We start from the raw sequence: 12,606 nt of genomic DNA on the forward strand, positions 1-12,606 counted from the left end.
GCTGCATGCAACGGGTTGGCAGAAAAGTCGAGGAGTTCCATCACCGATCATGAAACCTGAACAAAAGGAGCGAAGGTTGAACTGGTGCTTACAGCATTTAAATTTTAACTAGGACAATGTAATTTTCTCAGATGAAAGTTCTGTGTGGCTGTTTCCTAATACACTGAAATTCTGGACCAAACAAACTGAAAAACCTTTGTATCAGCGCCCAAAGTACAGTCCGAAATTTAACGTGTGGTGTGGCATATCTGTGTTAGGGGCAACGCTCCTCTGTGTATTTGAAGAGAATATGAACAGTGAGCGGTACACTGATATTCTCGAGGGATATTTACTTCCATCTGCTCACGTGTTCTATTGAAATTTTTCAATTTTCCAGCAGGACAACGACCCAAAACATCGTTCAAAGCATTCACAGGCCTGGTTTCGGACCCAAAATATGACATTATTAGATTGGCCAAGCTATAGCCCTGACCTAAATCCAATAGAAAATGTTTGGGGACTTATGAAGGAAAGTGTCAATAAGACAAATCTGACAAATATTGCAGAAATGAAAGAAGAGGTGGTCCGATATTGGGACAGCATGGACCACGACTTTTTAACTTCTTTGATCAGTTGTATGCCCCGCCGCATTGAAGCCTGCATTGCTGCCCATGGTGACTTGACAAAATACTAACTGTTCACCTGTCTTTGAATCTGGAGTTCTGTTCTGGTAATATTCACATTTAATACGTGAGTAATGAGTGAAAAAAAAAAAAATTACAATCTTTAAATTCTCAATAATTTCTGGATGTACTGTAACACTACCAGTGTGTGAATAGCCTTGGTGACCAATGTGTGTGTAGCCTTGGTGACCAGTGTATGTGTAGCCTTGGTGACCAATGTGTGTGTAGCCTTAGTGACCAATGTGTGCGTGTGTAGCCTTGGTGACCGATGTGTGTGTAGCCTTGCTGACCAGTGTATGTGTAGCCTTGGTGACCGATGTGTGTGTAGACTTAGTGACCAATGTGTGCGTGTGTAGCCTTGGTGAGTAATGTGTGTGTGTAGCCTTGGTGAGTAATGTGTCTTTGACGTGTGGCCTACGGTATTGCTCAGTGATTGACAAAAAGTCAATCCACAAATAAATGTTTCATTTCGTTCGAATGCATATTTTGTCCGTTCCTCTTTTATTATCTTTCAGTATTTTCTAGGTTCCTATTGAAAGGTGTACTAACCATCAAGTTATACCTACAACACTTACTTTCTGACGTATTAAGATTGAAAATCATTTATACGGTCGATTCTTACAATTCACAGGACCCTGTCCAAATTGTCTAAATACTCAGCATTTCCTCGTGGTATTGAACAATTATTAACAATTAAACGCATGTTAGGTAAAGCAGCTTAACGTTATCATACACCATTGTATACAACTGACAAACGAAGAAATACGCTACCACCGTGACAAGAAGCCTTCTGATAATATACAGTAGCTGTTTGATTGTGTATCTTTAAACCAAACATACTTTTAGCTCTAAATGCTCACATGAATTTCCTTCCAGGGAATTTCCAGAATTATTATTTTGGCGCTATTACCTCGGCATTCTGTCTGCAATGAGAGCAAACCTGTAAAAAATGTTATTTGATTAATTATACTTGCATAATTCACCAACTTCTTAGATTACATCACTATTTGTGGAGTATGTAGTGTATTTGCTGTAATATATATGCATGTCTGTCTGTCTGTCTCTGTGTATGTCTGTCTGTCTGTGCGTGTATGTCTGTCTGTCTGTATATATGTATGCATGGATGTCTGTCTGTAAATCTGTATGTATGGATATCCTGTATGTCTGTATGTTTGTATGTATGTCAGGCTTACGTACCAATGAAGAAGATCGATCTGAATAAGGATGTGCTGATGCTGTGTCGCATTTGGTTGGATTGTAAATGTCTAAAGAAAAATGTCAAGTGAAACATACGTGTAAATATTATGTGTTATATATATATATATATATATATATATATAACACATAACACATAATATTTACACGTATATATATATATATATATATATGTATGTATGTATGTATGTATGTATGTATGTATGTATGTATGTATGTATGTATGTATGTATGTATGTATGTATGTATGTATGTATGTATGTATGTATGTATGTATGTGTGCAATGTGTACAGTGACATGAATAAATTATGTAAACAAAGTATTCTAGGTTTTTTTCGTAATTATTTTAATCTCTTTACTGCAACAGACTGTAGTTAATCCGACCATTGTTTACCTACCTACAATGGCCGACTGAACCTCTACCTAGAACAATAGGTGGAGGCACAGTGAGGTGTCCCCGACCTGGTTTGGCGTGGAAATCAATGACAATTAATTATCATGGTTCGTTCTTGTAGTCCCTTTTCATCACATCACATGTCTGTTTCATACCTACTTGGCAACAATACAAGAAACTGTATCGAAACGTCACATCACCTAAATAAAGAAGTTGTTCATCCATAAAGTTCGTCCTTATCAGACTCTTCAACTTCTGAAAATGCCACTCAAAGAAGTTCGTTCTTTTATGCATAAATATTGTCACAACCATAGCGGGACGTAGATTGACTACGATCTGTCTCATCCGTCACCTATTCGTCCCTTTCCGTTAACTGCAAGGCTCGTCACGGAATAACACGAGTTGTCACGTATTGGTCCAGCCTGGTCCCCTGGGTCTGTATTGCGCCTGCGCTAACGCTCGAGTGTGTCGGAGCGTTAGCGCAGGCGCAACAGACCCAGAAGAACCAGGCTGGTATTGTTCCTGTCTCTGGAAAAAAACCCTGGCCGAGTACGTTCTAGGGGAGACAACTCTAAATATTGGCGCTTGCCGGAAGTTTCGTCATTTGGTCACGCTGCAAGTCATTTCGCTTCCTATGATGTTCCACGCGATGTGCAAGCACGCGCTGTTTTCTTAATGAGCACACATCAGACACACACGGAGATTAAACACATGATTTATTGCCGCCGGTAAGCTTTGTGGCACGTGCCATTGTGAAATACCTCGCTGAACGTGACAGAATGAATTTGACTTTGGCTGACAGTGCACCAACACGTCGTCTGCTAGTGTGAGGCAAGGAATTCACGTCTGCTTTCGTCCTGGCGGGTTTGTATTCTCCTCTCATAGTTGGCGACAAACATTAATCAAAGCAAGCCATTGAACCCGTTATCACGTGCTTCCTTGACCCAGTCGCCCGGAACACTGGCTTGCTTCACGCACGGCTGTCACTATACATGAGTACGTTATTACAACAGCAATTGAGCTGAATGACAATCACGCAAAACACTGACTTGCCACTGCTTACTGTCGACCAGATGGTGCCATACCTGACACATTTCACACAAACTCAAAACCACATTTCTACTGACTGATCACAGTCAACATACCTGCGTCCTGTTTACAACATGTCCGAGAAGCATGGCGCGGTGGAGTTTGTGTTGGGGAATAGCCACATGTGGGGCAGGCTTTTTCACAAACCCCCTGGAGGTTGTGAAGACGCGAATGCAGCTCCAGGGTGAACTCCAGTCAAGGGGCCAGTACGCCATCCACTACAGGAACGCTGCCCATGCCTTCTACACCGTAGCCAAAAACGATGGAGTATTGGCCCTGCAGAGTGGCCTGGTCCCTGCACTGTGGTACCAGTTCTTCATGAACGGCATCCGTCTGGGCAGCTACCAACTCCTGATAAACCTGGGGATGACCATGGACAAAACTGGACATCCAAGCTTTGTACGCAGCATCATGGCAGGAGCATTTGCAGGATGTGTTGGAGCCATGGTCGGGAGCCCATTTTACATGGTATGTTCAGATGGGAGTGTGTTTGTAGGGAGGAGCCCATTTTACATGGTATGTTCAGATGGGAGCAGTGTCCGAAATAGCAACTGGCCTGCTAGCCCATGTCTAGTAACAATCCAGTCGGGCCAGTAAATCTCCAGTCACTGGCCCGACTGGCTAGTGAATTTTCATGGGGTCATTTTCATGTAAATGTATCACTCTCTCCGACTTGTTCGGTTGTAATACACTTTTAATCATGCAAGATTATGGCCTGATAAAGATGTTCATCATTATTAGCAGCTTAATGATGAAACCCTTGTCATTCCGACAATATCTTACACTCATCTATTTTTGTAACCTATTGCTTAGTTTCTACATTCAAATTTTGGGCTAGTGAATTATTTTCTGGGCTAGTACCTTTCAGGCATAGCTAGCCCAGCTGACTAGCAAGATTTGGAAACTATTTCGCACACTGGATGGGAGTGTGTTTGGTAGGATATGTGGAGTAGGATCCTACTTATATTAGTTGGGAAGTGTCATGATTCTGTCATAGCTATAAACATCAATATTTTGTGTCCATAGTTGTATAGATCTAGTCTGTAGTATCATGATTCTGTCACGAACACTGAATATCGATAATAAATGTCCATAGTAGTAGGTCTTATACCTATATTGACTATGTAGTATCATGATTCGCAGTGGATGCTAAATGTTGATAAGTGTCCATGGTAGAAGGGAGACTACTCATATTGGCTCATTGAAGAACTCTGATACTTCACAGCACCTATAAGTAGGCCCCATACTACCATGGACACTTATTATCAATATTTAGCATCCATCACAGAAGCATGCTACATAGCCAGTATTAAGTGTCCATGGTAGTACATGTATAAAGCCTGAAACTTGTAAACTTTGATTATCTTCTCATCGGTGTTGAGACTAACCATTAATTTACACTGATTATTCAGATTATTACTTGAATACACAACGCCATTTAGAAAGTATCAGATGTAACATGTGTTTTATCTGGGATTGCACTTTCTCAGTAAAGTACAGATTCCAGTACTTTAGTTGCGTTCAGTCCCATCTACGATTCAAACCCACACCCACCTAATCGCCAGCAAGTCAGCCGCCTAACCCATTCAGCCACGGCTTCTTCCACAATTATTAGGATTATGCCTTTTACCTTGCACTCGGCATAGGACTTTAGTTATCTCTCACCTATTCCAGGCCACTGGTGCACATGGTGCATGACTGTGTTTGTGTGTGTGCAGGTGAAGACCCATCTTCAGGCCCAGGCTGTACGGGACATCGCCGTGGGGACCCAGCATCCCCATGAGAGCATGAGTCATGGGATACGAACTATATACTCCCAGTTTGGGCTGGTGGGATTGTGGCGAGGGGTCAACGCAGCCGTCTGCCGGGTAACAGTAGGATCCGGCATCACAGCTGTCCACTTTTTCTGTCGCCAAGGATTACATTGTGGAATACAAGGTTTGTGCTGTGTGTTTGTAGACAGCTGTATGCCTTCCTATGTGAAATAGTTTACTGCCAGAGGATGCAGCTGGCGACTCCTTCAGTGATTTGCAATTATTTTGTTGATGGAAACATTGTATTACTCCTGTTCCATGGTAATCACTGTTGTTTGCAATATTGCACCGTACTGTGCAGATGTATTGTCTAGTTATCATGTTAAACTCTGTAGGTACATCCAGGGTCCACATGCAGAGAGCTATGTTGGTGTTATGACTATAGTAAGTCTGGGTTAAAGTGTGGGATACGGGGTCTTCATAGCGCTGACATAGCTTTGCTTGTGTATGATAGATCACCGGCATATGTTACTTCATCTATTCACCACTGATGCATACAGCTTAGGACTATACATACATTGCTTTTCTCTGTTGCCTGAAAGTGAAAGTATATTCCAGATCCAGTACTCACAGGGAAAGAAACCTTTCAAAATTTCCCACTAGACCACAGTACCAGTGAGTGAACAATAATTAGTGGTCCTGTCTGTACTTCACTGGTCCAAAATAACATTCATGGATTTACTTAACTATCAATACAAAATTCACTGGCCACCAGGACCACTGCAGACTTATTATTTAGTGGTCATGATGAAGTTTTACTACCCAGGGACCACAGGACCAGTGTAAATTTCACACACTGTACTCAACTAGTCACACATAATGACCACCTGATTCTGATCAGTGTGGACCAATGTGTATCTGTGCCATACACCAACAAAATACACCATGTCAGGTCCCTGCTGCAGTGTAGTGGGTAGAGCCAGTGATATAACATCTTTGTCATACACCAACATCATACACCATGTCAGTTCCCTGCTGCAGTGTAGTGGGTAGAGCCAGTGATATAACATCTTTATCATACACCATGTCAGATCCCCGCTGTGGTGTGGTGGGTAGACCCAGTGATATAACACATCTTTATCATACACCATGTCAGATCCCCGCTGTGGTGTAGTGGGTAGACCCAGTGATATAACTCATCTTTATCATACACCATGTCAGATCCCCGCTGTGGTGTGGTGGGTAGACCCAGTGATATAACACATCTTTATCATACACCATGTCAGATCTCCGCTGTGGTGTAGTGGGTAGACCCAATGATATAACACATCTTTATCATACACCATGTCAGATTTCCGCTGTGGTGTAGTGGGTAGAGCCAATGAAACACATTTTTATCATACACCAACCTCATACACCATGTCAGATCCCCACTGTGGTGTTGTGGGTAGAGCCAAATATATAAAACAGTAGGCGTGACCACAGAAGAGTCTGTGAAGGTGTATCCACTACACCACAGCGGGGATCTGACATGGTGTATGATAAAAATGTGGTACACCTATACACCCATACCATACACCTGTATGTATGTCATACACAATGTGACACACCTGTTATATATCCATGTCACACACAGTGTCAAACACCTATGTTATTTATCCATGTCATACACATTGTCACACACCTATGTCATACACAATGTCACACACCTGTTATATATCCATGTCATACACAGTGTGACACCTATGTTATATATCAATGTCATGCACAATGTCACGCAACTATGTTATATATCCATGTCACACACAGTGTCACACAGTATGTTATATATCCATGTCATACACAATGTCACACACCTGTTATATATCCATGTCATACACAATGTCACACACCTGTTATATATCCATGACATACACAATGTGACACCTATGTTATATATCCATGTCACACACCTGTTATACATCCATTTCATACACAATGTCACACACCTATGTTATATATCCATGTCATACACCTGTGTTATAGACCCATGTTATACAATGTGACACACTTATGTTATTTAACCATGTCATACACACATTATATATCCATGTCATACACAATGTGACACACCTGCAGTGTTCACGAATAGTGTCTGACCGTCTGACAAATCCGGCAGATTCGCCAACGGTCCGATAGAAGTCTACAACCTGCCGGCCCCAGTGTTTGACTGTATATTTCACATTGACTTTGACTGAAGTTGTTATATGTGACATATGACACTTGTTTGCTGTTTATAAATCTTATGCCTGTTAATAATTTCAATGCCAATTATGTTAAATCTGAAATGTGTGTTTAATGTTATTCCATGGGTCCTGTGAACCTTCAATGGGTCAGACAGACATCTGAAACTTACAGGACCCAATGTCCTGTTACTTTGAAACACTATTAAGTAAACACTGACCTGTTATATATCCATGTCATATACACTGTCACACACATGTTATATATCCATGTAATACAATGTGACACACCTATGTTATTTAACCATGTCATACACACATTATATATCCATGTCATACACAATGTGACACACCTGTGATATATCCATGTCATATACACTGTCACACACATGTTATATATCCATTTCCTACACTGCAATACATTACTACTTGTGGCCCTGGTCATGAATAGATATGTCTGTCATGCACCATGTAGTACACCTTTAATATGTGATATGCTTATGTTATGTCTCCCCAATGTCTTACCCTAGTGTACTACTTTAATTCTATTCAAAGGGCAGGAACTCTGTGAAGTAGTTTCAGTGTTCACCCAGCTGGATATATATATATGTATAACTGAATCTGAATATTATCTGAATATTATTGTTTAAAAGTAATATAACCATTGCTGAGCGCTTCACTTCCTCAACTGATTAACACATTTGTAATCAACATTTCAGTGGTTTCCTAAAGACAGCTGGATGAATGCTCTCGTGGCCAGCATGGCCAGCGGTATAATTGTCACCTGCTTCATGACACCGTTCGATGTCGTGACGACCCGACTCTATAACCAAGGTGTGGATGCACGTGGAAAGGGCTTGCTGTACTCTGGCGTGTCTGATTGCCTCGTGAAGATTCTCAGGAAGGAGGGTATCTGGGGGTTCTACAAAGGCTGGGGGGCAAGCTACTTTCGACTCGGGCCCCATACAGTCATCAGTCTTGTGCTGTGGGACGAGGTGCGCAAACTCTACTCCATTTGGAAGCGACCTCAAAAAGACAAGAAGGGAACGTACCAGAGCTGATACACACGTGTAGTAGCTGTATGTTGCCTGTGTTTGTCAAGAAGGGAATGTACTTGAGCTGAAACACACATGTAGTAGCAGTATATTGCCTGTCTTTGTCAAGAAGGGAATGTACCAGAGCTGATACACACGTGTAGTAGCTGTACATTGCCTGTCTTTGTCAAGAAGGGAATGTACCAGAGCTGATACACACGTGTAGTAGCTGTATGTTGCCTGTCTTTGTCAAGAAGGGAATGTACCAGAGCTGATACACACGTGTAGTAGCTGTATATTGCCTGTCTTTGTCAAGAAGGGAACGTACCAGAGCTGAAACACACATGTAGTAGCAGTATATTGCCTGTGTTTGTCAAGAAGGGAATGTACCAGAGCTGATACACACGTGTAGTAGCTGTATATTGCCTGTCTTTGTCAAGAAGGGAACGTACCAGAGCTGAAACACACATGTAGTAGCAGTATATTGCCTGTCTTTGTCAAGAAGGGAATGTACCAGAGCTGAAACACACATGTAGTAACTGTATATTGCCTGTGTTTGTCAAGAAGGAATGTACCAGAGCTGATACGCCTTTCGCATAGCCGTATACGTGTAGTAGCTGTATATTGCCTGTCTTTGTCAAGAAGGAGCGTACCAGAGCTGAAACACACATGTAGTAGCAGTATATTGCCTGTCTTTGTTTGTCAAGGGAATGTACCAGAGCTGATATGTTGCCTGTGTTTTGCGCATGTAGTAGCTGTATATTGCCTGTCTTTGTCAAGAAGGGGACGTACCAGAGCTGAAACACATGTGTAGTAGCTGTATGTTGCCTGTCTTTGTCAAGAAGGGAATGTACCAGAGCTGAAACACACATGTAGTAGCAGTATATTGCCTGTGTTTGTCAAGAAGGGAATGTACCAGAGCTGATACACACGTGTAGTAGCTGTACATTGCCTGTCTTTGTCAAGAAGGAGCGCACCAGAGCTGAAACCTGCGTGTAGTGTACCAACTGTATGTTGCCTGTCTTTGTCAAGAAGGGAACGTATCAGAGCTGATACACACATGCAGTAGCAGTATATTGCCTGTGTTTGTCAAGAAGGGAATGTACCAGAGCTGATACACACGTGTAGTAGCTGTATATTGCCTGTGTTTGTCAAGAAGGGAACGTACCAGAGCTGATACACGTGTGTAGTAGCTGTATGTTGCCTGTCTTTGTCAAGAAGGGAACGTACCAGAGCTGATACACGTGTGTAGTAGCTGTATGTTGCCTGTGTTTGTCAAGAAGGGAATGTACCAGAGCTGATACACACGTGTAGTAGCTGTACATTGCCTGTGTTTGTCAAGAAGGGAATGTACCAGAGCTGATACACGTGTGTAGCAGCAGTATATTGCCTTTCTCAGGAGAAGGGGAACCACGACCAAGTATAGTTGTGTATTGTCTCCTCGTGTGTATGCCAACCAAATATAAGGTTGGTTACTAGTATACCCCAAATGGCTGTGCCCTGCCTACCTCATGGGGAAGGTTGATGACAACCAGATGTGTCTGTCTTTTGCAGATTCGCAACAGGGGGAGAATAACATTCAAATGTATCCTTTTGAGAAAATTTGACAGTGTTCATAAGTAACTTTATATTGCCAATCCTCATCAGAAAGGATGACCATGGATCAGGGAGGCTGATCAGGACAGTGGACTCTGCCCCAGTGTGGGTACCTTCCTCACAAATCATTGTTCTTCCTTGAGATGCAGGTCTCGTTATGAGGGTCTTGTGATGAGGGACGTGTGATGAGGGCCTTGTGATGAGGGTCTTGTGATGAGGGTCTTGTGACGAGGGTCTTGTGATGAGGGTCTTGTGATGAGGATCTCGTGATGAGGGTCTTGTGATGAGGGCCTCCTGATGAGGGCCTCGTGATGAGGGTCTTGTGATGAGGGTCTCGTGACGAGGGTCTCGTGATGAGGGTCTCGTGATGAGGGCCTCGTGATGAGGGCCTCGTGATAAGGGTCTTGTGATGAGGGTCCCGTGATGAGGGCCTCGTGATGAGGGTCTTGTGATGAGGGCCTCGTGTGTACTACCTGATGGTGATGGATAATTAACAGCGGACCACCTTAGTCACTGTATCAGTGAAGGTTTACAGTGGGCCATGAAATCCAAATTTCTAAAACCAGTATCTGTTTGTTTCATAGTTTCATTGTTTTTGATTACAGTTTGAAAATAGTATGTTTGTGCATTTCATTTTATTGTAATGTTGAGTTTTGAGTGGACTTGTTAGCAAAGAAGTATGTTTGAATTGACTAGTTGGCAAGGACTGATGTATGAATTTTACTGGTTGGTAAAGACTGATGATGGAGTTGACGAGCTCACTAAGACTGATGATTGAAAGGAGTAGTTGCCAAAGACTGATGTTTGAGTTGACTAGTTGCCAAAGACTGATGATTGAAAAGAGTAGTTGGCAAAGACTGATGATTGAATGGGCTAGTTGCCAAAGACTTATATGTTTGAGTTTACTAATTATAAAGGACTGATATATGCTATTGTGTGTTGTGTGCAGTGACCTGACAGTCAGAAGGGGTGAGTGAAAATGTCATGTATCATAACATTGGAGTGTGTGGACGTTTGAGGTCAACAATTTCTCAGGTGACCCTGGATTAAAAAGATATAACCCCTGAAGGACCCTGGTATTGTCACTACATAATGTTGCCAGTGAGGATGGATGAGAATATCAGCAGCTAAAGTGCAAATTGATTAGGATCCTTGTGATTATGATATAAATGATGGGGAATGTTCAGGAACATTATTCCCGGTGGCAACACCAGGTGATGGTGATCAAGGATGTCTGAACCCTGTCACCATGGCAGCTAACATTTGCCTTATGGGTGTTGTAATTCAACAGATTTCCACCAGATCACAAATATGAAGCAATAGATAATAATCTATTGATGCATGAATACTGTTCAAACACTGATAATCTCAAGGACACATCATAACTTTATACATCACTTGACAGATGTATTACATTGATGTGAGTGTATGATGATATATTGAAAACAAGAGTGTATTTTAATAAGCAAGAAAGCACCCAAATGTGTCATTTGTGAAAATATAAATACAGGCTATTGTGGGAAGTAGTTGTACTTCTGTCAATAAATTTTGTTACTTGTATCAAGTGTTGCTGTTTCTCTCAACTTGTCTTGCCACTTCTGTTGATGAGTGTTGCCTCCTCTGTTGACAAGTCTGGTTAATTCTGTTGATGAGTGTTGCCTCCTCTGTTGACAAGTCATGTTACTTCTGTTGATGAGTGTTGCCTCCTTTGTTGACAAGTCATGTTACTTCTGTTGATGAGTGTTGCCTCCTCTGTTGACCAGTCATGTTACTTCTGTTGATGAGTGTTGCCTCCTCTGTTGACAAGTCATGTTACTTCTGTTGATGAGTGTTGCCTCCTCTGTTGACAAGTCATGTTACTTCTGTTGATGAGTGTTGCCTCCTCTGTTGACAAGTCATGTTACTTCTGTTGATGAGTGTTGCCTCCTTTGTTGACAAGTCATGTTACTTCTGTTGATGAATGTTGCCTCCTCTGTTGACAAGTCATGTTACTTCTGTTGATGAGTGTTGCCTCCTCTGTTGACAAGTCATGTTACTTCTGTTGATGAGTGTTGCCTCCTCTGTTGACAAGTCATGTTACTTCTGTTGATGAGTGTTGCCTCCTCTGTTGACAAGTCATGTTACTTCTGTTGATGAGTGTTGCCTCCTCTGTTGACAAGTCATGTTACTTCTGTTGATGAGTGTTGCCTCCTCTGTTGACAAGTCATGTTACTTCTGTTGATGAGTGTTGCCTCCTCTGTTGACAAGTCATGTTATTTCTGTTGATGAGTGTTGCCTCCATGTTGACAAGTCATTTTACTTCTGTTGATGAGTGTTGCCTCCATGTTGACAAGTCATGTTACTTCTGTTGATGAGTGTTGCCTCCTCTGTTGACCAGTCATGTTACTTCTGTTGATGAGTGTTGCCTCCTCTGTTGACAAGTCATGTTACTTCTGTTGATGAGTGTTGCCTCCTCTGTTGACAAGTCATGTTACTTCTGTTGATGAATGTTGCCTCCATGTTGACAAGTCATTTTACTTCTGTTGATGAATGATGCCTCCTCTGTTGACAAGTCTGGTTACTTCTGTTGATGAGTGTTGCCTCCTCTGTTGACCAGTCATGTTACTTCTGTTGATGAGTGTTGCCTCCTCTGTTGACAA

At 42.0% G+C, this 12,606-nt stretch overlaps 1 protein-coding gene across 1 annotated transcript; it reads left to right on the forward strand.

Annotated features, from left to right (window-relative positions):
- Positions 1-2,837: 2,837 nt before the first annotated feature.
- Positions 2,838-11,527, forward strand: LOC124269876 (solute carrier family 25 member 35-like). The gene is given in 6 exon segments (XM_046704926.1): positions 2,838-3,470; positions 3,472-3,829; positions 5,080-5,244; positions 5,246-5,299; positions 8,057-8,380; positions 9,531-11,527. Coding segments are annotated over 6 exon segments (954 nt in total). The 5' UTR covers positions 2,838-3,435; the 3' UTR covers positions 9,549-11,527.
- The last annotated feature ends 1,079 nt before the right edge of the window (positions 11,528-12,606 follow it).

The sequence above is a fragment of the Haliotis rubra genome, unplaced genomic scaffold (genome assembly GCF_003918875.1).
Source record: "Haliotis rubra isolate DU_JTF1 unplaced genomic scaffold, ASM391887v1 Scf1483, whole genome shotgun sequence".
NCBI classification, from domain to species: domain Eukaryota; kingdom Metazoa; phylum Mollusca; class Gastropoda; order Lepetellida; family Haliotidae; genus Haliotis; species Haliotis rubra.